Here is a 26469-nt window from a genome sequence, read left to right as displayed (position 1 = left end):
ACTATGAAGTACTAGGCTTGAATCAGGCAATAAGACTCACTTGAGAGGGTGTACTTGTTAGCTCCATCTTTTCTTGGGATTTTTCCTTTGCTAGTCGTGCAGCTTCCTTGAATTCCTGAAATTTTTCCACAAACTGAAGGTACATATGTTTAAAAAAAAAAGGAAAAAGAGAAAATGTAGGCATGTAGTAGTTATATTGCATGCAGAACAGAATGCTGTAAAAAGTCAAATTCTGTCAGTAAAATTTTTTTTCTCCTTATTAGATACTCATTTAAGAGAGTTACACGGTGACATACCTTTTAGACATAATATACTTTGTTTATATGACAGGAAAATTATAATGCAACAAAGTTAAATTTTCTGCTGAGAGTGTTAAAAACCCCACCTCATATATTGCTAATAATAGTGATAAGCTGCCTTGCACAGCTGCTTTCAGATTCAGGTTTTACTGTCTTCCTGACAACGAATGATCTGGTTCTGAAGCCTACTGTGGTCACTATTAGCCTAGATCCTAAATCTCTCCAGCAGCAGCATACAAAGAAATTGTTTTGTACTGCATGAATTTAGAAGATATGAAGTCTACCTTTGTGTGACACAATCTCTTCAACTATTTTCAATCAGAACTTCACTTGCTATCCAAAATCTAAAAATCCTTATTGTCTTTAAACTACTTCTCCTGGTAGGCTATTAGTAGTTGAGGAAGTACCACTTCTCTCCACTGGTATCCTATATTTCAGCTGTAAAGTTATTTAAAAGCATATGTTTTTTGAATATAGAAAGAGACAAAATATACCATCCTGAAACTCTAATTCAGCATCAGAAAAGGTCTCAGAACACTTAATAAAATTGCAACAGATCACCAGAACTGGATGATACTCATTTAAGAGTTGTAGACAGACCTCAAAATCTGATGGATAACCTATTATTTAAATCAGTTTTAGGACCAGAGGATTGGTAAGTGAGAAAACATGATGCTGATGTTTAGATTGGCTGAAGATATACAAGGCAGTAAATATGATCTTCTGTATCACAGTGGTAGAAACTGTAAAAAAAATATATATATATATAATGAATAGACAGATAAATGGATAATGTAAGAAAAAGCCAACAAGGCTAATGTAGAGGAAATTTTCCCAAATTTAATAGAATTGCTTGAGGCAGTCAGGTGATAGATAATAGCAATCTCTTGACAAAATTCCTAAATAACAAAGATGAAATCTCATGGTATGAAAGGAAGGGTTCTCTGGAGGATTAATAATTTAAGGACAAGACAGAAAAATTGTAGAGGGAGACTACAAGAGGATCTCACAAGTACCTGTGATGGTCCTTTTGGCATTTAGCATACTCTTAAGTTATTTGGAATAAAAAAGGCCAACTAATTCAAAAGGATAAAACAGACAGCAATCCTGACAAGGAATATTTCTTCCCATACAGCAGTATACTATCAAAAGCATAGATTTATATTTTGATTGAGAAATTAGCCTCAGTTTTCTCTGAATATCATGGGACATTCTGTTCCTACTACTACAGCAGCAAAGAGGTACTGTGCTAGGAAATCCTGATCCTGTGAAAAGAATATTCTTCAACATAGGAATCATCTTTTAGGTATCACTGACTTCTGTCTGACTCCCGATGGAACAATCTTGAGGTAAATTTGTGGTCTGACATATTGAGAAAAGGTCTAATGAAGATAAACTAATGTTTAATTATTTTTCTTTTATACTGTTTGCATGTTAAGATGATTACAATGCCTTTATTTTTATAGTGGATAGTCTCACTCCACTAATTCTCACAGTCATGATAATCATCCAGAAAGAGGTTACCGCTGTTTCACTCTACTGTAGTAATCTGTTTCGGAGGACAAAGGCATATGAACCAAAAAGGAATAGTCCAAAAGTCAAACACTTGATATATGCTTTGGAAACCATCTGCTTGTTTAGAGTGACATAGCTAAGCAGACAATGATCTGAGAATAACCATGACTTTTATTATCTCTGCTCTGGTTGTTTGCTTCATTAACCTGTTGATATCAGTCACAGACTAGACTAAGTTTTTTGTCTGTCTTTTGCTCCCTGGAACTTGAAATATTTCATTGGGGCCCAGAGATACCAGTGCAAAACAATTCAGGGATGTTCACTTAGGGACTTTGATAAACTAATTACAGAAAAGAAGTTTCAGAATCCATTTTTAAGGCAACTTCTAGAAGCAACCTATTTCTGAACAAATCCGTTCATACAGTTTAATTGTTAGCACTATTACTATTATCCAGTAGTACCTTGAGCCCTAAATTAGATTTCATGTCCTACAACGCTAGGCGTACCAAAGAGCACTCTGGTAAACCTGACTACAATGCCAGTGTACAGAAGTGGGAGTTTGTAATCTGAGCAGAGACACAAGACAAGAAAGAGAAGATAGATGTGATTTCTCTGAAGCTACACAGCAGATCCAGGGTTTCTAATTCAGCTTTTCTGATTACAAGACCAATATATCTACTAATTCTAGTGACTGAATAGACTGTAATCTAAACAAAAGTTTCTTTTCTCTCCATCAAATGTTTGCTAATTTTACAATAACACAAAAAGTTTCACCTTTATGAATTCTAGTGACAATGATCAGCAATTTTAATTCACATGAAAATCACATTTTGATAATTAAGATATAATACAAGGGAAACAGTTTGCTGAAAAGATCCTGAAGATTCATCACCATAAGCTTCTGAAAAGGTCTGTGACTTGGCATTTTTCTCAACAGATCTGTCTATTCTTCATAAATCACAGCAATTTGAGTAACTGCTAATCAAACATGTACTTAAGACAAAATATCTACTGTAGCTTTTCAGATTATTTTTTCAACAGCAATATAAAGTTTTAAGCCAAGGGCATACTGAAAACTCTTAGACATCAGTTTGAGGGCAGCAAACGAATGGGATTGAAACAACTGCAATTAAGAAGGAAGTAAGTATCACTTGAGGAGAGCAAGGAAAGGGTGAAGGAAAGGACAGATGAAAAAAATCAAAATATTATCACTGGAAAGGACAACCCAGTGTTGAAAGGCAGGAAAACACAGGCTATGCATGATACTTTGTCTCCAAAGAAAGATTCCATGATTAAGGAAAACAAGATAGTATATGAGAGATAAACTAAATTAGTATTTATACTAAATCCCTTGAAATATTAACAAAAGTTATTACTATGTTGGTAAGAAAGTGCCTCTAGGACATATACACCAATTTAAATAAATGACAGTTTCCAAGTTCACTGGAGCAATGACACATGCACAAATGCACATGCATATATTCAATATTAATATCACTCAGAATTTCCTGGGTTTGTGTTGCTTCGTAGAAATGAAAGTTGTCGGATTATGAGAAGAAGAAATCTTACAAGCGTATCACACTGTCCAAGTAAAGCAGATGTACTGTTTCTCTTTTTAACGGTTTTCTGAGAGGCCCATGCTTATCCTTGAATAGTGACAAGTACTTTCTCAAAAGGGCCGGTATGATTTTTTTGTTTATTTAGGGTTTTTTAATAACAAACCAACCATTATTCCTTATTCAAACATTTATTATACATTCCTTTTTATTGCATTTGGGTTTCCAGATCTTTTCTATATTTCAAAGATGAAAATTCTCTGCTTAATTTAGAAACATGTTTTAAAACTGAAAATTAAATTCCTCATCTGGAGAAAAACAGCATTGGCTTTTACAGGTTCCTGGACTCATCTACCAGAGTAGTATCAATAAAAATAGGGACTGTAGAAAGGGTGGTCACAGGAACCATACCATCACTTTGAGAAAAATAAGTTACTGCTTTCCGTGAATTAAGGTGGACTTTCCTCCTGCACAAGTAGACCAGAAAAAAACCTCCTAGGGCACTGAGCTTCTTTAGTAAAAATTTCAACTTTTGTATTCCAACAAGAAAATGTAGTTTTCTTTTACATTGAATACTTTTCCCGGTAGATTTACTTTAAGCCTACACATGTTGAAATATCTGTAATTTGATGCACTGCACAGCAGAAAAGTGAATGTGGCTTAAAAGATAAAAACGCATCTGAAGACTACCAACAATTATTTGCTCGGAGATCTAAACACAGAAGAAACACTACATAGTCTACTCCTTTAAATTCTGTCATGGAAAACTGTAATGGAAGAACAACTTTAAAGAAGAGAAACTTAACAAAACCTAACAAGTGAATACATAGAAAGCATTAACAGCATACACTGTAATAAATAGCTTAAATCTTCCTCCTTTCCTCAATTAGGAAAAGGAAAATTCATAGGCAACAAAGTGTTACAACAATATTGTCTTGTCTTTTTACATTATAAGGATGGATATAGAAGACTTTTTGTAAACTATTTTTAAATAACAAAGTGAGCACTGAGTCAAGATACAACCAGCAAGAATCAAATACTCTTAAGCTGCTTGACTGGTTGAATAGTTGTTATTGGTCATACTTACTTTTGAAAGGTGATGTTCAGATGAAAATCCCAAGCCATAGACTGTATTTGCCCTGCTGTCTGCCCATTGGCCAAACTTCTGGGATGTTTTAGTAAATGTCATGTTGGGGGTGATAGTGCTATTTATTATTGCCTGAAAAAAAGTAATATTTGTAAAAAAAGGGGTTCTGTGGTTTTAATTTTTAAAAAAAGACTACTCAATAATTGAAAATTCCAGTATTATAGACGAGTATCTGTGTACACTGAATGAGACAAACTTGATACTTGGGAACAGTTTTCTTCTAATTCAATCACAGCTAAAATTATGAAAGCATATATTGGCATACATTCTTTAAAAGAAGCAAAAGGGGAAGGCACCTGTTTGCAATTGCATGCAATCATTTAATAGTTAGCATGTCCAAGAAAAAGTCCTTTAAAGCATCCACATTGGCTAATGATATCAGAATAGAAGAACTAGCGAAGTCTTTTTTTGTCTCACAAGTGTATTTCTTTGTCCCCTTAAAGCAATGCCTCTCAAGATCCACTGTAAGTTCCACAGCTACGTTCCCCCTGTTGTATATGCAATCCTCACTGGAAAACATGCAATAAAGCAAGAAGCACAATTTATTTTTAAGTTTCTGTATTGCAAGAATCTGGTTTTCCTTTATATACACACAAACATGATTAACAGTGACAGGGTCATACACCAACTACAGAAGAAGACCTACTCTTAGAATAGATTTTTCTTCTCTAGTTCTTGTTACGTACAGGATGGAAGAAGTGCATCTTCCAGCATACAACTTCTGCTAATGTAAACAAAAATATAACTATTAAATTATATGCTGGTTCCACTAAAACCAACTAAAATTTTACCATGGCTTTCAATGGTATTTTCATCACATTAAAGTTTGTCTAACACATTCTAAATCTGTGATATGGAACTGTCCAGTTGACAAAGTTATATCAGGGTAAAGTCTTATAATGACACCAATGGGTTCCATTTAACTAAAACAAGGATGTTTATTATGACCAGCCAATGTGAACAAGAAAGACTAGCCATAAAACCATTGAGGGTACTGAATAGTGGTGAACAGGGCTCGGTAGGCATGGGCCAGACCTCAGCACGTTGCAGTAATTTGTGTCTCTCTGGAATTGCCAGGGTGGCAGCACACTTCTAAATATTCTACCAGTTTGTCAGGGTTCTGTACTTGTTCAGAGGTGAAGTTCCAAAACACCGGGGGTGTCCACCATCCTAGATACTTGCCCATACTATCCCACACACCCTGCCACTCATAACTATTCATCCTCGGGGCAGATCTCTAGGTGATATTTTTAACTAGTTTTTTAACCCTAAGCAAGACCTGAAACCCATTCAGGAGACACAGCAATAGGAGCATGCTGGCTTGAACATCCCAAGGATACTCAAAATTGTCAAAAGCTGTTGTATCTAGCCTGAAGGAGAAAGGAGGGGTGAAAGAGTGAGGGAAAGTATCCCCCCCTGTCTTCCCCATAGATTGGATGTGATTATTAATAAATTCCGAGAGATGGTGCCTGAGGTACAGAAATGACCACAATGCTGCATACAAATACCAGCTTAACCTTATGCCCACTGATGTTATCATATCATAAGTCGATATTACACAGTACAACAAAATCACAATCCTGATCCTTTTCCCAGAGGTAATGAACAACACCGCAGTGAATATATACTGCAAGTAAGGGTTTACATGCCACAACCATGTGACCAAACAAAGCAACATTTTGACCAGTGACTATTTAACTAATACAATAAATGCATATAACAAATGATAACAAATTTGTTTTAACACGTTCTGGTCAGATCTGTCGTTATCCCAACCCTTCACGCCCCACGTCGGGCGTCAAAAAAGAACCACACAGCTGCTCATTTGCTCCTCCCCTCCAGTGGGATGGGAAGGAGAATCAGAAGAAAAAGGCAAAACTTGTGGGTTGGAATAAAGACCCTTTAACAGAACAGCAAAAGAAGACAAAAATAACAACAATAATATTGATAAAATGAATATACAAAAGTGAATGATACAGAGTGCAGTTTTGCTCACTGCCTGATACCCACCTCACTACCAAGCAGTGATTCCCCTCCCCTGGCCAGCTCCCCCACCTAACTACCGAGCATGATGTCATATGGTACTGAATATCCCATTTGTTTGGCTAGTTTGGGTCAGCCATCCCAGCTGTGTCCCCTCCCAGCCTCTTGTGAAAATTAAAACTCTCCCAGCCAAAACCAGGATAGTAGTTATGAAGTTTACTTAGCATCCTTTGCTTCTGCTGAGATTTAGGTAGCACTGGAACACAGCTACCATCAACATCCAATTTTTTCTGAATTCTACAGGGCAAGCCTGAAAAATTTACAGCTGAAAGGCCAGCTAAGCCCACAAACAGCTTCCATGTTCATATGCTGAATCTCAGATGAAGTAAGGGAGAGGATTACTGAAAGAAAGTTCAGAAGAACACACTGTATTGCAACAAGTAGAAAGGCAAGCAAAGATACTGCAGCACAGACGAATTTAACAAAACTGTTATCTTCGGTGGCTTTGGCAGCTTCACTATGCTCGCATTAAATTGGGAGAGCAAATCTGGATGTAGCTGAGGATACCAAACAGGCAGTTCTCTCTGATAATCTTTGCCTCAAAATGAAGGTTTTGGCTACCATTGAGAACAACTCCTGGAAAATTTTAGAATGCCTGAAAACTTACATTTGAATCAACAAGCCTCACTGAATCAACAAGCCTCATCAGGTCAAGGACAAGATTTGTTGTGTGACTAGAGACTGGAGGACCACCTCCGGCATTGCCCACAAAACTTCTCAGATTTTCATATAGGAGAAGCTGGTCAGTGAAGTCACTGGTAATTCAGTCATCCTCCTTTCTTTAGGCATATGTTTGGGGGCACAAATAAAGCCAGTAGGCTTGCACTTGCACTAAGGCCTCCAACTGACCTCATGGGAAACAGCTATCTAGGCCATGTAGGACAGAAGAGATAATGTGAGACAATGGAGGTGGACTTCTTAGAAAGGAGGTGTTCTGGAGCTCTGTTTTTCTTGTATGCATCTTGTCTTCTTGTGTACTGTTAGTGCTTGGAAGCCCTCCTTTTGAAATAACCTGGTGGAAGCCCAGAAAAGAGCTGTGCAAGTTCACTTAATGCTCAGTCTCTCTTGGTGTGGAACTGTAACATGTTTGAAATAATTATCCTGGGGACAGTGTAGAAAAGAGTCTTCCTCCCAGCTCAAACTCTAGCTATGTTGTCTCCTTGTTTAAGCCCTAGTTCCATCCATTGCTTGATTAATTTGAACTTGTATCAGAGATTTGAGAGTGCAGGTAATTTTGTCACAGATATAACTTCCTCAGTGCAGAAGAGGACTCTGAGGACAGGGACTTATGACCTCCAAGCAATAGGCAGGTTTAAAGCCTGCAGAATTGGCATTTGCTGCAGTGACAGTGGCATATCTGGTTGCAAATTAACACAGCATAAAACCTTGGAGAAACTAACCAGTTTTCAGCTGAGACTGCTCACTGCTTCAGTTGACCATGTGGGCTGGCTGCACAAGAGAGAACTCAGAAGAGGCTGCCTGGAAAAATTGTTCACACAACATATCATGGACTCGTTTAGCTGTATGTTGGACATTTTGTCCAGAAGGATACTGTGAGAGACAGTATCAAAAGCTTTGCTAAAATGAAAAAAAACTCCACATCTACTGGCTTCACTTGGTCAACTAGATGGGTGACCTTGTCATAAAAGGAAATTAAGTTGGTTAAACAGGACTTTCCCCTCATGAACCTGTGCTGGCTGTGACCAATGGCTGTGCTGTCTCTCAAGTGTTTTTCGGTAACTCCCAGAATAACCTTCTCCATGATTTTACCAGGCCCTGAAGTGAGACTGACAGGCCTGTAACTACCAGAGTTTTCCTTCTTACCCTTCTTGAAAACTGGGACAACATTTGCCAGCTTCCAGTCAACTGCGACCTCTCCAGACTCCCAAGGCCATTGAAAAATAATGGAGAGAGGTCCCACAATAACATCAGTCAGCTCTTTCAGTACCCTGGGGTGAATCCCATCAGGCCCCATAGACTTATTGGCATCCAACTGGAGCAGCAAGTCTTGACCGAATTCAAGGTTGGCTGGGAGTTTATTATCCCCCCAGTCACGGTCTTCCAACACAGGGCTCTGGGGATCCCAGGGCCCATCATCGGTGTTGAAGACAGAGGTGAAGAAGGCATTAAACATCTCTGCTTTGTCTATATCCCTATTTGGGAGGTGACTGACCTCATCAAACAATGCACCAATGTTATCTCTGATCCTCCTTTTGCTGTTGACATATTTTAAAAAGCCCTTTTTGTTGTCCTACACAGTACTGGCCAGCATGAACTCTAATTGAGCTTTGGCCACATGAATTTTCTCCCTACAGTGGCGAACAGCATCTCTGTAGCCCTTCTGTGTCACCTGTCCTTACTTCCAATGTCCATACACTTTCCTTTTCCACCTGTGTTCTAGAAGGAGATCCTTACTCAGCCAAGTCGCCCTTCTGCCCCGCTTGCCTGACTTCCGACACTTTGGAATTGCCTGCTCCTGCGCTCTTAAGAGATGGCTCTTAAAAGTGACCAGCATTCATGGACCCCAATACCTACAAAAGCAGATTCCCAGGGGATCTTACTAACTAACTCCTTCAGCAGCCCGAAGTCTGCTCTCCCCATATCCAGGGTCAACGTTTTGCTGGCAGTTTTTTTCCTATCACCAAAGATTTGAAACTCAACTACTTTGTGGTCACTGTGACCAAGACAGCAGTCATCAACTAGGACCAGACAGCTGCTTGCTCACCACTCCCCTTCCCCCCCCCCAGCGGGATGGGGAGGAGAATGGACAAAAGGTAAAACTCGTGGATTAAGATAAAGACAGTTAAATAAAACAAAGGAAAATACTAATACTACCACTAATAATAATGAGTATGCAAAACAAGCTATACACGATACAATTTTTCTCACTGCCCAATGACCAACTGTTGCAGCCAGTCCCTGAGCTGCGGAACTCACGGATTTCGCGAATTTCATGGAACTCCCAAAAAATGACCGAAATCATGGAAAAGTTTGAACTCCCAGGAAAAAAAAAAAAAAGAAAAAAAAAAAAAAAAAGAAGAAAAGAAAAGGATTCCTGCCCCCTGGCCAACCCCCATTTATAAACTGAGCATGATGTCCATGGTATGGAATATTTCCATTGACCAGCTTGGGCTAGCTGTCTGGCTATGCTCCCTCCCAGCTCTTGTACACCTGCTCATTAGCCAAAAATAGGAAACTGGAAAAAGTCCTTGATTTCTTAGCAACAACTGAAAACATCAGTGTTATTAACATTCTTATACTAAATCCAAATCACAGCAGCTACTGGGAGGAAAATTAACTCTATCCCAGCTGAAACCAGGACAAGTCACTAAAATGTAAAGATCATCTATTGCAACAACACTGATGGGAGACTTGACTCAGAAATAATATTTACAAAGCTCATGGAACCCACAGACTGGAAAACCACTCTTCCAGAGTCTTCTCTTGTTTTATATGAGCACAAATTATTGTTTTTTTCCCCAGTCTTTAATCTGTGAAAACATTATCAGAGAGTTAACTAGTGCTGCAGGAACCACGCTACCTTATCGCCTTTCTTTTCTCAGTGACTGCCAGAGATTGAATGAAAAAGACAGCAGGATTCTGGGAATAATCTTAATGTCTGTCTGCAGTGTTACTGGAGAAATAATGTAAGCTTCCTTCCATCACCGAGGAGAAAGAAGTACTAAACCACATTTTTCCAAGGAGATATGAAATGACTATATAATTAATGAGAACTGAAAGCCTTAGCAACAACTGCTCAATGTTGTCGTGTCAAATTGCATAAGAGATTTTATTTTTCAGGTTTACTTGTGATTCCTAGGAGAAAAAGATTGCATAGAAGATATTTACTCAGGAAGTCATAGAAAGCAGCCTCAAGTTCTATGTGATTATTTGCATCAGAATCACAGAATCACAGAATGGTAGGGGTTGGAAGGGACCTCTGTGGATCATGTAGTCCAACTCCCCTGCCAAAGCAGGTTCACCTAGAGCAGGTTGCACAGGACCTCGTCCAGGCGGGTGTTGAATATCTCCAGAGAAGGAGACAATCTCATTGACATGGGTGACAGGGATCCAGATACTGTATGTGATTATAAAATACGTCCTGTATATTGAACACCTTATGGTCCTAGAATGTTTTCTGGAGTCAAGTTAGAGGGAGACACACCATTTCTTATGCCAGGTATTTTAAGAGGAGACAGTAGCTTCAGTAAACAACATTACACAAAATATAGAAAGAATAAGCAGAACTCATGGGGGACTTCAACCACCCTGACATCAGCTGGGAAGACCATACAGCTAGGCAGGCGCAATCCAGGAGGTTCCTACAGAGCATCGATGACAACTTTCTGATGCAAGTGGTGGAGGAACCAACAAGGAAAGGCGCGCTGCTGGACCTCGTGTTAACAAACAAGGAGGGACTGGTGGAGGATGTGAAGGTTGGAGGTACACTCGGCTGCAGTGACCATGAAATGGTCGAGTTCAGGATCCTGCGTGGAGGAAGCAGGGCGATAAGCAGGATCAAAACCCTGGACCTCAGGAGGGCTGACTTTGCCCTCTTCAAGGAGCTACTGGGAGGAATCCCGTGGGCCAGGGCTCTCGAAGGCAGGGGGGTCCAAGAGGGCTGTTCACTCTTTAAACAACACTTCCTCCATGCTCAGGAGCGGTGCATCCCCCTGAGAAAGAAATCTAGCAAAGGAGGCAGGAGACCTGCATGGTTAAACAAGGAGCTTCTAGCGGAGATCAGGCAGAAGAGAAAGGTCCATGGAATGTGGAAAGAGGGACAGGCCACTTGGGAAGAGTACAGAAACATGGTGAGAGCATGCAGGGATGCGACGAGGAAGGCCAAGGCTCACTTGGAATTGAAGCTGGCAAGGGATGTCAAAAACAACAAGAAGGGCTTCTTCAACTACATCAGCAGCAAAAGAAAGGCTAGGGACAACGTGGGGCCGCTGCTGAATGAGGCGGGTGTCCTGGTGACGGAGGATGCAGAGAAGGCAGAGCTACTGAATGCCTTCTTTGCTTCAGTCTTCAGTGCTAAGACTGGCCCTCAGGAATCCCAGGCCCCGGAGGTAATAGAAGAAGACTACAAAGAGGACGACTTTCCCTTGGTCGAGGAGGACTGTGTGAGGGATCGCTTAAGTGATCTGGACGCCCACAAATCCATGGACCCCGATGGAATGCACCCACGAGTGCTGAGGGAGCTGGCGGATGTCATTGCTGAGCCACTCTCCATCATCTTTGAGAGGTCCTGGCGGACAGGAGAGGTGCCCGAGGACTGGAGAAAGGCCAATGTCACTCCAGTCTTCAAAAAGGGCAAGAAGGAGGACCCAGGGAACTACAGGCCGGTCAGCCTCACCTCCATCCCAGGAAAGGTGATGGAGCAGCTTATCCTGGAGGCCATCATGAAGCAAGTGGAAGAAAAGAAGGTTATCAGGAGTAGTCAGCATGGATTCACCAAGGGGAAATCATGCCTGACCAATCTGATAGCTTTCTACGATGGCATGACTGGCTGGGTAGACGAAGGGAGAGCCGTGGATGTTGTCTACCTTGACTTCAGCAAGGCTTTCGACACAGTCTCCCATAACATCCTCCTAGGGAAGCTGAGGAAGTGTGGGCTGGATGAGTGGTCAGTGAAGTGGATAGAGAACTGGCTGAATGGCAGAACTCAGAGGGTTGTCATCAGCGGCACAGAGTCTAGTTGGAGGCTGGTGACAAGTGGTGTCCCCCAGGGGTCAGTACTGGGCCCAGTCTTGTTTAACTTCTTCATCAACGACCTGGATGAAGAGTTAGAATGTACCCTCAGCAAGTTTGCTGATGACACCAAACTGGGAGGTGTGGTAGACACACCGGAAGGCTGTGCTGCCATTCAACGTGACCTGGATAGGCTGGAAAGCTGGGCAGAGAGGAACCTGATGAGGTTCAACAAAGGCAAATGCAGGGTCCTGCACCTGGGGAGGAACAACCTCATGCACCAGTACAGGCTTGGGGTGGACCTGCTGGAGAGCAGCTCTGCGGAGAGGGACCTGGGTGTCCTGGTGGATGACAGGTTAACTATGAGCCAGCAGTGTGCCCTGGCTGCCAAGAAAGCCAATGGGATCCTGGGGTGCATCAAGAAGAGTGTGGCCAGCAGGACGAGGACGAGGGAGGTTCTCCTTCCCCTCTACACTGCCCTGGTGAGGCCTCATCTGGAGTACTGTGTCCAGTTCTGGGCTCCCCAGCTCAAGAAAGATGAAGAGCTACTGGAGAGAGTCCAGCGGAGGGCTACGAGGATGGTGAGGGGACTGGAGCATCTCCACTACGAGGAGAGGTTGAGGGAACTGGGCTTGTTCAGCCTGAAGAAGAGAAGGCTGAGAGGGGACCTTGTAAATGCCTACAAATATCTGAAGGGTGGGTGTCAGGAGGATGGGGCCAGGCTCTTTTCAGTGGTGCCCAGTGACAGGACAAGGGGCAATGGGCACAAACTGAGGCACAGGAAGTTCCGTCTGAACATGAGGAAGAACTTCTTCCCTCTGAGGGTGACGGAGCACTGGAACAGGCTGCCCAGGGAGGTTGTGGAGTCTCCTTCTCTGGAGATATTCAAGACCCGCCTGGACGGGGTCCTGTGCGGCCTGCTGTAGGTGACCCTGCTTCGGCAGGGGGGTTGGACTAGATGACCCACAGAGGTCCCTTCCAACCCCTACTATTCTGTGATTCTGTGATTCTGTGAACTCATTTTTGTAGGACCTATCTCAGCTGAATCTGGCTCATAGACCCACTGATGTGGAAGAAGGGAAAAAGCCCCCCAAAACCTCTCTCAAAATAGACCAAAGATCTCCACAAGCAAATTCAAGTGGGAATCTGCGATGTACGGTAGCATCTCTCAGAGGTGAGTGAAGATCACATCTAAAAAGTGTCCTTTTGTTTTTAAGAAGAAAGATTTAATGATGTTCAGTCAATCAGTACAGAAGTCAAATTCTATCCAGGAATCCTACTGGAACCTACTGACCTAAAGAGGGGGAAGAGTGCAGGGGAGAAATGGGATTATCACTCAGATCTCAAGTGTCTCTCTCTCAAACTTTCCTTACTATAGTCTAAGTGGACATACACATGAATTGCCATCACTTACTGGCTTACTGCTCAGTACCTGAGCCACTGTAACTGAGCAGCCACACGCACATCATTCTCTCCAATGTACAAACCCACAGGGTGCTGTAAATCCCACCAACACAGAGGTTTACAAGTAAACCTAGTTGGATCATATATTTGTTCCCCCTGAGGGAGGGGTATTAGAGCTGCAAAACCATTATGGTTCAACAAGCATTTTTGCCATCTAGCAACATGTAATTTTGAGACATTTTCAATGTAAAATTTGCTTTAAAAGGAAAACATATAATTGTCTTCATTCAGTTTCATTTCAAAACTCAAACCCAGAGAATTAAATTGCATAGCTTTTTCTCCTTTGCAAATTTAACGATTCTGTCTGACCAATCAACAACGTAAAGCATTGCAAGGTCAGATGCTAGTAGTGTTACTGACACCCAACTGTATGCCATACAGCAGAGACACTCTGGATGCACTCCAAACTTAAGAATGCTTTATATTTAGCCCTTTTTGCATACTACATTATGTATGTGCAAACATGTTAAAAAAGATGGGGCTATAATTAAAAATAAAAAAAATTCTCTGGGAATTATGCTGAAAACCTCCTAAAAAATCTTCTATGGGTCTCCCTGCTATTCACCTGGATATGTTTCAGAGCAATGTTGTGTTGCCTAAAACAATGGCTCTTTCTTAATCATGATTGGGGTCCTAGATCTTAGTCAGACATATAACGCTTGGATGAAAACATTATTAGGATTGCAGCAATCACAGAGACAGTAAATAAAAGTGATAGATTGCATTATCAATATACCTTGCCAATAGTACTGCAAATGCAAAGGAAATGCTGCAATAGACAAAAGAGCAAATAAATAGATGAACAACTGCTTGTCAGTGCAACTCAGCAGCCACTTTTCAAGAGTTGCAGCTTTGGACAAAGGCAGAGGAACCCCAGTGGATACCAGAATAAGGATTTTGTGAACTGTGCAGATCAGTTAAGATGCTACAGATTACAACTAGTAGCCTTGATTTCATACAGCACCTAGTCCCAATCCCGCAGTCTTTTATAAACAGTCACACGAAAGGTATTTGACAGAACAAAATCATTTGAAGGAGTGCTGAGAAAGTAAGAAACAGTCAGAGTTAAACTTGGAAAAATTTTGGTAGGCTTTGATACCAGAGTCTCAATGACCTAAAGTAGTATCATATAGAGATCTGACAGAAAATTCCTATATACTTCTGTACGATAGAAACTCTCTTTCCTCATTTAAGACAGCAATACTCTGGATTTTAAAAAGAAAAAAAAAAAAAAAGAAGAAAGAAAAAAAGAAAAAAAGCAGAGTAATGTTTTTCAGCTTTCAATAAATAGCTAGGAAATCTCTGTGAATATTGCTATGCTCTAACAGAGCATTTTAGTTCCAACCATCGTGAACTGACACATCTCCGTAAGCTGCATATTAAAGTCTCCTGAAAGGATTATAGCTTTTGGTTACATTCTGTGTATCTTTAATGTCCTTATTGCAGAGATTTCTTACATGTCATTTGTAAAGTTACTGTTTTTATACCCACTTGGGGTAGAACCAAGGGTGGAGCACCTCTCCTATGAGGAAAGGCTGAGAGAGTTGGGGCTGTTCAGCCTGGAGAAGAGAAGGCTCCAGGGAGACCTTATAGCAGCCTTTCAGTACCTGAAGGGGGCCTATAGGAAAGATGGGGAAAATATTTTCAGCGGGGCCTGTTGCGATAGGACAAGGAGTAATGGCTTTAAACTAAGAGAGGGTAGATTTAGACTAGATATAAGGAAGAAATTTTTTATGATAAGGGTGGTGAAACACTGGAACAGATTGCCCAGAGAAGTAGTGGAGGCCCCATCCCTGGGAACATTCAAGGCCAGGTCAGACAGCGCTCTGAGCAAACTGGTCTAGTTGAAGATAGCCCTGCTCACTGCAGGGGGGTTGGGCTAGATGACCTCTAAAGGTCCCTTCCAACCTAAAGCATTCTATGATTCTAACCTAAGAAACAGTTAAATATTTTCTCCGAGTCTTCCAAATTAATTTCTTAGACAAAGTTTCTTACAATAGCAGCTCAACACATTATCTTTCTTAATTAAAAAATAAAAAACCCAACAAACAACAACACCAAAACACCCCCCAAAAAAAACCCAACCCAACTGAGTTTTTGATAAAACCTTACCATGGAGAACTTTATTAGGAGGAAATCACCACATTCTCTACAGCAAAAATTGGAAGATTATGTAACAAGAGAAGGATTTACAAAGTGATTACGGGCACTAAACAGGTGTCCTTCATAATGCTGAAGCCAATGATATTGATAATATCACTGAATGTAGAGATGAAAACAGGTTATTGTAACCCGCTTTGTACTTTTTAGTGCATCTCACAGGGAATGCCTTTTTAGACTGCTCAAAATATTAACTAACAGGTCATCATTTAAATTCAGCAATAGATTTATCAAAGTAAATAAGAATGTATGGAAAACAGTATTTTCCAATAAACACTTAAAATATGTAATGAAGAAATGTAACCATTTTAACACATCAGTAATCTGTTACTCAGAGAATGACAAAAGCATCTGATAAGATACATGAATGACATCAGACTGGAAAATAAATACAGAAGTTGATCAGCAAGCAAGTTCTTCAAAATAAAGCTTACCTTTGAGCCATCCAAACTGATTATCCTGTAGACATTTCTTGTGCTGTCATAGAAGTAAGACACAGTAACAGCATGCTTGCTGGTGGGAACCCAGTTCTTCTTAGTGTTTGGGTCAATCTGGAAGACATGAGCTCGGGTGCTGAAGATGGGTTGTTCCCTGAAGAACAGAGAGTAAAAGTCATGAATCCAATTTGTACATAATATTGTTGCATACAAGTTATCAGCCAGTTGTGCTCACTGGGATGTACACATTTCACTTTGCATGATAAATTTTTCCTAAGAACTTCTGTATGTGTTGCTGTATAGAGCAGATAAGTGCATTAATATACATATGCAAGCAAAATGCAAGCCTTCTAAAGCAAAAATCAGCACCCAGCTGTAGAGTCAGATAAGGACAGCCATCTCTAAATATAGATTCAGCCCTGTCCCATCACCTCCCCAGCCCTCACCCTCCATCTATCCCTTTAAACTAACCAGCATCAATACATGTGTAACTTCATCTCATTACACTGCATGTTGCAGAATGTGCACTACTTCAAACCCCCATTTTCTCAAAAATCTTTTCATACTCTGATTATTCTAATCAATCTTAGGCCATAATCTGAAACTGAACTGGCTGATTCAATGCAATTATTCTAAAACTGACACTAATTAGGGTCAGGAACATGTGTGTTGTGAAACCTTCACTCTTTCGAGCTTCACATCTGATCATTTTCATAGCAACACTAAATATGTATAACATACATGGTTCAAAGTTATCTGCTTAGCAAATAAAATTACTTTGCCCCTTTGTTCATATTTACAGATTCCTGCTAGTAAGACTATAACCATACACATGGGGAAGCCTGAGATTTATCTCTTGAGAGCGTGCAGAATTGTCTCAGATACAAAGGGCACATTGTTAAAACACAAGCACACTGAATTTCTATGTGTGTATATATATACATATATTCATGTGAGTTCCAGGTCTGGTCTCAACCTCACTGGATATCTCTACAACACACTCACTCCCTTGCCAGATGCCTCTTAAACTATAACTAGAAGAGCCATCATTTCTTGGAAAATACTTTAGGCCTAAACAGCTTCAGAATTAAAGATATCTAAAACAGTGGAAGAGCTAAGTTTCCAACCTGTATGAAGTGTTTGCATTGTTTAGATGGTCACTGATCTGGAATACATTGGAAAACCATAGGCTCAGCTAAAATCATGTCCCAGACACCTATACTAATGGGAAACTACAAGCAAATTACTGTTACATCACGAGATAATGCTCTTTTTGTAGTACACTAACACATAGACATATATTTTATGTATATGCATAGACATATAAATTATGGACTGCAAGATGGGGTCCAGAGGGGCAAAGCCCTTCCCACTGTAAGGGAAGACCAGGTTCGGGACCACCTGAGGAACCTGAACATACATAAGTCTATGGCACCTGATGAGACGCATCCCAGAGTCCTGAGGGAACTGGCTGATGTCATTGCCAAGCCACTCTCCATGATATTTGAAAGGTCATGGTAGTCAGGTAAAGTCCCTGGTGACTGGAAGAAGTGGAAACATTGTGCTCATTTTTAAAAAGGGTAGAAAGGAGGGCCCTGGGAACTACCGACCTGTCAGCCTCACCTCTGTGCCTGGGAAGATCATGGAACAGATCCTCCTAGAAGCTCTGCTAAGGCGTCCTGGGTTCGGCCAGGACAGGGTTAATTTTCACTAGAATCCAGGAAGGGGCACAGCCGGGTGGGCTGACCCAACCCCAACCTGGCCAAACAGAGCAAGGTATTCCATACCATGTGCCGTCATGCTGGGTTCCGGTGGGGGGGTGGCGCGGTGGGAACTCACTCATGGCTCGACAGCGTGGGCGCCGGTCCTGTCCGGGAGAACGGCTCTGTGGGTCGTGCGGTTCATGTCGTGTTTTCTCCTTATCTGTATCGTTGTTGTTCCTGTTCCCTCTGTTTGCTGTTCTGTTAAACTTCCCTTATCCCGACCCACCAGTTTCTGCCTGTTTCTTTCCATTGTCCTCCGCACCCTGGCGGGGGGAGGGGCGGCCACGTGGCGCTTTTGTTGCTGGCTGCAGCCAAAACCAGAACATTAATTTGGCGCCCAAGCGTGGGGCGGGGATAACGGCAGGGCTGAGCAGTGTGTGCTAAAACAGCTTTCTTAGATTTTGTTAGATTTTGTTAAATTTTGTTATACGCATTTTTCTGTGTTAGTTAAATAGTCGCCGGTAAAAATGTTTCTGACTTTGTTCAGATAGCTCTGGTATCTCAATCCTTACTTGCAGTATGTATTCACTGCTGTGCTGTTCATTACCTCGGGGAAAAGGATCAGGATGACAATTTTTCTGTACTGTATGATATCAACCTATGACATGATAACATCACTGTGCATGAAATTAGGCTTGTATTTGCATGCGGCACTGCAGTCTTTTCCATACCTCGGATCCTACGTCTTAGAACTTGTTAATAATCGAACCCAATCTGTGGGAAAAACCGGAGGGGATACCTTCCCGCACTCTTTAGCCCCCCCTCTCTCCTTCAGGCTGGTCCTAACAGCTTTTGAGAATTTCGAGTACCCGTGGGATGCTCAGGGCAGCACTCTCCTTTTGTTCTGCCTCCTGAATGGGTTGCAGCTTTTGTTTAGGGTTAAACAAGTAGTTAACAACATCATGCAGAGACCTGTCCCGGGGCTGGATAGCTTTGAGTGGCTGGGAGTGTGGGACAGCATGGGCAGGTGTCTAGGGCAGTGGGCACCCCCGGTGTGTTTTAAACTCACCCCTGAGGAAGAACAGAATCCGGACAATCTAGTAAAATATCTGCAAAAAGTGTGCTGCCACCCTGGGAACTCCAGACACAAATCACCGCAATGTGCTGGGGTCTGGCCCACGCCTACCGAGCCCTGTTCAACCTGATTCAGTGCCCTAAAGGGGAAAGGGGGGGGAAACGAAGCGGCAGGCACTGCGACTGGCGCTGCCCCCCTAGCCAGCCCTGCAGCACCTCCAGCCCAGCAGGCAGTCACAGCCCCCCCGACCGGCACTGCCGCTGCTGCAGCCACTGGCGTTGTCCCGGCTCCCCCGGCGGGCACGGCAGTTGCTGCAGCTCCAGCCACAGGCACAGTGACTGAACCCAATGACCAACTTGTGCCGGCAGCAGTCGCCCCCATAAAACTAAAGAAAGACGCAAAGATCGCTAAGGGAAGGATGACGATGAGCCAGGGTCATCGCAGGAGATACAGACAGAGATCATCACCCGGTCCCTGTCCCTGAGCGAGCTGCGAGACATGCGGAAAGATTTCAGCCGCCACCCAGGCGAGCCCATTGTCACCTGGCTGCTGCGGTGCTGGGATAATGGGGCCAGCAGCTTCGAATTAGAGGGCAAGGAAGCCAAGCAGCTGGGATCCCTGGCCAGGGATGGGGGCATTGACAAGGCCATTGGGAAGAAGGAACAAGTCCTCAGCCTCTGGAGGAGAGTTCTCTCCGGTGTGACGGAGAGGTACCCCTTCAGTGAGGATTTTGTATGCTATCCTGGCAAGTGGACCAATATGGAAAGGGGTATTCAGTACTTGAGGGAATTAGCTGTGCGGGAGCTGGTTTACTATGAAGCAGACGATGAGCAGGTACCCACAGACCCAGATGAACTCCAGTGCACAGCATCTATGTGGAGGAAGTTTGTGCGGAGCACACCAGCCTCATATGCCAACTCACTGGCAGTAGTAAACTGGAAAGGTAAAGAGGCACCAACAGTGGATGAGGTGGCTGTCCGACTCCGGCAATATGAGGAAAGTCTCTCTTCCTCCCTTGTCTCAGCTATGGAGAAACTGGTCAAGCGACTAGAAAAGAATATGTCCTACTCCCCACCTGTACGGGCCAGTGTCCCAGCTATTAGGGGCAAGCATTTCTCTACTCAGGAGAGGGAATACAGAGGCTACACACCACGGGGCACCCTGTGGTTCTACCTGAGTGACCACGGAGAGGACATGAGGAAGTGGGATGGAAAACCCACCTCAAGCCTAGAGGCACGAGTGCATGAGTTGGGAGGTAAAACAATCACAAAAGGGGATTCTATTAGGAAAAATGCCATTCCAGTTTCCAGCAGCCAGCTCTCCAGGCCAGGTAGGCAGTTTGATCTTGATTCCAATCCTCTGGAGGGGACCTCCAAGTCATTCTTACAGCAGGTGAGCAGCAACTTCTCTGACCAGGATTAGAGGGGCCCTGCCTCCAGCCAGGTGGAGGAAAGGGACAGTCGGGTTTATTGGACGGTGTGGATTCAGTGGCCTGGCACGTGAGATCCACAAGAGTATAAAGCTCTAGTGGACCCTGGTGCACAGTGTACTTTAATGCCATCAGAGTTCAAAGGGTCAGAATGCATTTGCATTTCTGGAGTGACAGGGGTGTCCCAAGAGCTGAGTGTATTGGAGGCTGAAGTGAGCCTCACTGGGCAGGAGTGGCAGAAGCACCCCATTGTAACAGGCCCCGAGGCTCCGTGCATCCTTGGCATAGACTATCTTAGGAGAGGGTATTTCAAGGACCCAAAGGGGTATCGGTGGGCTTTTGGAATAGCTGCTTTGGAGACGGAAGAAATTAAACAGCTGTCCATCTTGCCTGGTCTCTTGGAGGATCCTTCCGTTGTGGGGTTGCTGAGGGTTGAAGAACAACAGGTACCCATCGCAACCACAACGGTGCACTGGCGACAATATCGTACCAACCGAGACTCCCTTCTCCCCATTCATCAGCTGATCCGCCAGCTGGAGAGTCAAGGAGTGATCAACAAAACTCGCTCACCCTTTAATAGTCCCATATGGCCAGTGAGAAAATCTACTGGAGAGTGGAGAATGACAATAGACTACCGTGGCCTGAATGAAGTCACACCACCGCTGAGTGCTGCCGTGCCAGACATGCTAGAACTTCAGTATCAGCTGGAGTCAAAGGCAGCCAAGTGGTATGCTAGAAATGACATCTCTAATGCATTCTTTTCCATCCCTTTGGCAGCAGAGTGCAGGCCACAGTTTGCTTTCACCTGGAGGGGCATCCAGTACACCTGGAATCGACTGCCCCAGGGGTGGAAACACAGTCCCACCATTTGCCATGGACTAATCCAGACTGCATTGGAAAAGGGTGGAGCTCCAGAACATCTGCAGTACATCGATGACATCATTGTATGGGGTGACACAGCGGAGGAAGTTTTTGAGAAAGGGGAGAAAATAGTTCAGATCCTTCTGAAAGCCGGTTTCGCCATTAAGCGAAGTAAAGTCAAGGGACCTGTGCAAGAGATCCAGTTTTTAGGAATAAAATGGCAGGATGGGCGCCGTCATATCCCATTGGATGTGATCAACAAAACAGCAGCTATGTCTCCACCAACCAGCAAAAAGGAAGCACAGGCCTTCCTGGGTGTTGTGGGTTTTTGGAGGATGCACATCCCAAATTACAGCCAGATTGTAAGCCCTCTGTACCACGTGACCCGGAAGAAGAATGATTTTGAATGGGGCCCTGAGCAAAGACAGGTATTTGAACAGATTAAACGGGAGATAGTTCATGCCGTAGCCCTTGGTCCAGTCCGGTCAGGGCAAGATGTTAAAAACGTGCTCTACACCGCATCCAGGGAGAATGGCCCAACCTGGAGTCTCTGGCAGAAAGCACCAGGGGAGACTCCAGGTCGACCCCTGGGGTTTTGGAGCCGGGGATACAGAGGATCCGAGGCCCGCTATACTCCCACTGAAAAGGAGATTCTGGCAGCATATGAAAGCGTTCGAGCTGCTTCAGAAGTGGTCGGCACTGAAGCACAGCTCCTCCTAGCACCACGATTGCCGGTCCTGGGCTGGATGTTCAAAGAGAGGGTCCCCTCTACGCATCATGCCACCGATGCTACGTGGAGTAAGTGGGTCGCGCTGATGACAAAGCGGGCCCAAATGGGAAACCCCAGTCGCCCAGGAATTCTGGAGGTCATCATGGACTGGCCAGAAGGCAAAGATTTTGGAGCATCGCCAGAGGAGGAGGTGACACGTGCTGAAGAGGCCCCACTGTATAACAAGCTGCCAGAAGATAAGAAACAGTATGCCCTGTTCATGGATGGGTCCTGTCGCATTGTGGGGAAGCAGCGGAGGTGGAAGGCTGCTGTATGGAGCCCTACATGACAAGTCGCGGAAACTGCTGAGGGAGAAGTTGAGTCGAGCCAGTTTGCAGAGGTGAAAGCCATCCAGCTGGCTTTAGACATTGCCAGTCGAGAGAAGTGGCCAGTGCTCTGTCTTGACACCGACTGCTGGATGGTGGCCAATGCCTTGTGGGGGTGGCTGCAGCAATGGAAGAAGAACAACTGGCAGCGCAGAGGCAAACCTATCTGGGCTGCCCCATTGTGGCAAGATATTGCTGCCCGGCTGGAGCAGTTGGTTGTAAAAGTGCGTCACGTGGACGCCCACGTCCCTAAGAGTCGGGCCACTGAAGATCATCAAAACAACCACCAGGTGGATCAGGCTGCCAAGATTGAAGTGGCTCAGGTGGATCTGGACTGGCAACATAAGGGTGAACTCTTTATAGCTCGGTGGGCCCATGACACCTCGGGCCACCAAGGAAGAGACGCGACATACAGATGGGCTCGTGACCGAGGGGTGGACTTGACCATGGACACCATCGCACAGGTTATCCATGAATGTGAAACATGCGCTGCAATCAAGCAAGCCAAGCGTGCAAAGCCTCAGTGGTATGGAGGACGATGGCTAAAATATAAATACGAGGAGGCTTGGCAGATTGACTACATCACACTGCCACAAACCCACCAAGGCAAGCGCTATGTGCTCACAATGGTGGAGGCCACCATCGGATGGCTGGAAACCTACCCTGTGCCCTATGCCACTGCCCGGAATACCATCCTGGGCCTGGAAAAACAAGTCCTGTGGCGACATGGCACTCACGAAAGAATAGAGTCGGACAACGGGACTCTCTTTCTTAACAGCCTCATAGACACCTGGGCCAAAGAACATGGTATCGAGTGGGTGTATCACATCCCCTACCATGCACCAGCCTCTGGAAAGATCGAACGGTACAATGGGCTGCTAAAAACCACTTTGAGGGCAATGGGGGGTGGGACTTTCAAAAACTGGGATACTCATTTAGCAAAGGCCACCTGGTTGGTTAACACCAGGGGATCCACCAACCGGGCTGGTCCTGCCCAGTCAAAACCTCAGCGCCCCGTAGAAGGAGATAAAGTCCCTGTAGTGCACATGCGGAACATGTTAGGGAAGACAGTCTGGGTTAGTCCTGCCTCGGGCAAAGGCAAGCCCGTCTACGGGATTGCTTTTGCTCAAGGACCTGGGTGTACCTGGTGGGTAATGCGGAAGGATGGGGAAGTCCAATGTGTACCTCATGGGGATTTGATTTTGGGGGAGAATAGTCCATAAATAAATTGTATAAAGTTAATTGTTAGATAACCCTGTCACTGTCTGTTACCACTGTTATAATTGTTATATTTAGTACCAGTAGTAGCATAGTAAGAATCGTCCAGATTAAAGAAGGATGGACTTTTTCGATGAACCCTAGCAGAGCACAGCGATGATGGGACTGGACCTGGTTTTCAACAACTGGCACCCAGCAACTTCATCAGGATCAACATCTCCTGCAGACTGTTGGCACGGGCCGCACCAGATACATCAGCCGTGAGCTCCGGATGCAGCAAGTGACCACCCATCACCACACATCACCTCTCCTGCCACAGAAGACCATTACGACAGATGGAGCCCGAAGTCATGGATTAAATGAACTCAATGGACACTTTAGAGTGATGATCCATAGACTAAGGGAATGATATCTGGAGACAGGAGAAGTGGTGGTGATCAACTGGACAATGGGGGACCTGGGCATGATGTAGATGGTATGGAATAAGGGGTGGATAATGTCCTGGGTTTGGCCAGGACAGAGTTAATTTTCACCGGGCTCCAGGAAGGGGCACAGCCGGGGGGTGGGGGCTGACCCCACCTGGCCAAACAGAGCCCGGTATTCCATACCATGTGACGTCACGCTGGGTTCCGGTGGGGGGGGCGGCACGGTGGGGACTCTCTCGTGGCTTGGGAGCGCGCGGCGCCGGTCCTGTTCGGGAGAGCGTCTGTCTGGGTCGTGTGGTTCGTTGTCGTGTTTTCTCCTTATTTGTACCGTTGTTGTTACTGTTCCCTCTGTTTGTTGTTCTGTTAAACTGCCCTTATCCCGACCCACCAGTTTCTGCCTGTTTCTTTCCATTCTCCTCCGCACCGCGGCGGGGGGAGGGGCGGCCGCGTGGCGCTTTTTGTTGCCGGCAGCAGCCGAAACCAAAACGTTCAGACATTGTTTTATATCCTCTGAAGACTCCAGAAGAGTTAAAACGAGCCTTTGCTGCTCTTAAGTTTCACATTGTCACACTGAGCTTAAAGCAGTTGTTTTCAGGATCGACCACCCCTAAAAGACCAGGGGAAGGCCCTCACGGTGGGGATCTGGAGGCCAAAGCGGCTCTTCCTGCGATCCGATGTGGCTACGGCAGAGGTAAACCTCTGCAGATCACGGTGCACCCCGTGCGCATCGGGTTGATGCACAGCATCGATCGCAGCAGGATTCCTGCTCCTTATGCACCCAGCCAGTAAAACCACTCGCCTCCGTGCGCATTCAGCAGCACCCGCTTGAACAGCAACAGCTCGCGCGGGCAGCCGTTTCCACTCCCCCGCACCGGTGGCCCCCGCGACATCCTTACCCCATGGCGGCCGTTGGTGCTGCGTCCCCGGGGCGCTCCTCGCCGCGCCTCGCCGCAACGGCAGCTCCGCAGCCCCGGCGGCAGTCCGCTGGGCTGGGCTCGCCGCGCCACCGGCTCGCAGCTGCCGGACCGAGCGGAGCCGCCCGCGCGCTAGGGAGCGCCCCCCGCGGGCCAAGCTCCCATGGCCGCCGGCCTCGCCAGGCACCCGCAGGCAGCGGCTCCGGCCCTCAGGCGGGCGGCAGCGGCGGCTCCGGGGGCAGACGTGTCCGCGGGCGGACGGGGAGACACTCGCCTCCTTCGCGAGGGGCTGGCGGCGACTGCGGCGCTTCTCGCCGGGAGGTGAGCAGTCGCCGAAGGCTCCGTGCGACTCAGAGGCAGAGCGGGATGGGAGAGGCGGTGCGCGCAGGGCTCCACACTGCCGCTCCACCTAGCACTCCCGCCAGCAGTGTAGCGAGCATCAATACATTCTCCCAAGGAGGCAGAGTGAGCCGAGGCACCGGCGCTGGCATCGGGCTCCCGGCGTGCGGCAGCTAACGGCGGCCGCGCGTTCCCCGCAGGCACTGAGGCGCCGCGCTCCCCTGAACCGCCCACCCCCGGCTGCAGAGATGCGGAGCGCCGCTCCTCCTTCCCGCGGCGGCGGGTCCGCTCCTCGCCGTCACGCCTTCTTCTGCGGCGAACGGGCGGGCATCGTACTGGGGCGCAGGGGGTCGGTCACTGCCAGCGGGAGGGGCCGCCGAGCCCGCGCTCCTCTGCGGCGGGGCCGTGGGCTCAGCCCCGCCAGTGGGACGGAGGGGAGGGAGCGAGCGAGCTCCGTGTCAGGCGGTGCCCGGCTGCTCCAGCGCTCTCGAGCCGCTGCTTCTGCCCGCTCGCATTCGCCGCCTCACGCCTCCGCCCGTCCGTCCTCTCGCGGTGGGCAGGCGCCGCCGCCACGCCTGCAGTCCATGCCAGGGAAGGGAAGGGAAGGGAAGGGAAGGGAAGGGAAAGGAAGGGAAGGGAAGGGAAGGGAAGGGAAGGGAAGGGAAGGGAAGGGAAGGGAAGGGAAGGGAAGGGAAGGGAAGGGCTCTACAGTCCACTGCGCACGCCACTATAAGCAGCCAGCTTGCTACTACTCGCGACGGCACCTGCTCACTCTGCCTCCATCCTCTATCCGGGGAGCTTTAAACAGCACATGTCACCGCGCTCCCTACGCACCGACGTCACGCACCGTTCCTGGTGCTGACGTCACCGTGGTGCGGGGGATGATGTCGGAGTGGTCCGCGCCGCCGGAAGCGGTTCTATAATAGGGAATAGCAGCGGGGGGGAGGGTTCGGGGTCCGCCGCTGCGCGGCTGCCTCTGTGCGCCTCCTCCCGCCCGCGCCCCCTGCGGCGCCGTCTCCACGGCAACGTCACGCACGCCCTCCGCCGCGCCCTCCCCGGGTGCCGCGGAAGCAGCGGTGCGTCCTGCGTATCGGCGGG

The 26469-nt window shown here is 45.9% G+C and overlaps 1 protein-coding gene across 5 annotated transcripts in view; it reads right to left on the bottom strand.

Annotated features, from left to right (window-relative positions):
- Nucleotides 1-26161, bottom strand: part of LOC104331083 (homer scaffold protein 1) — a 97431-nt gene extending 71270 nt beyond the window's left edge. Inside the window, exons 1-5 of one of the 5 annotated variants that reach the window (XM_075446391.1) lie at nt 25015-26161; nt 18100-18179; nt 16310-16466; nt 4458-4589; nt 41-133 (exon numbers count right to left, since the gene is read on the bottom strand). In XM_075446391.1, the coding sequence (XP_075302506.1) occupies nt 41-133; nt 4458-4589; nt 16310-16466; nt 18100-18155 (438 nt within the window). In that variant the 5' untranslated portion in view covers nt 18156-18179; nt 25015-26161. Of the gene's footprint in view, nt 1-40; nt 134-4457; nt 4590-16309; nt 16467-18099; nt 19516-25014 lie in introns of those variants that run through there. The other 4 variants (XM_075446392.1, XM_075446394.1, XM_075446390.1 and 1 more) reach the window with 4 other exon arrangements.
- Between the last annotated feature and the right edge of the window lie 308 nt (nt 26162-26469).

Source organism: Opisthocomus hoazin, chromosome W (genome assembly GCF_030867145.1).
Source record: "Opisthocomus hoazin isolate bOpiHoa1 chromosome W, bOpiHoa1.hap1, whole genome shotgun sequence".
In the NCBI taxonomy this organism is placed as follows: Eukaryota; Metazoa; Chordata; class Aves; order Opisthocomiformes; family Opisthocomidae; genus Opisthocomus; species Opisthocomus hoazin.
Note: the sequence above shows the minus strand (reverse complement) of the source record. Positions and strands in the feature narration are given on the sequence as shown.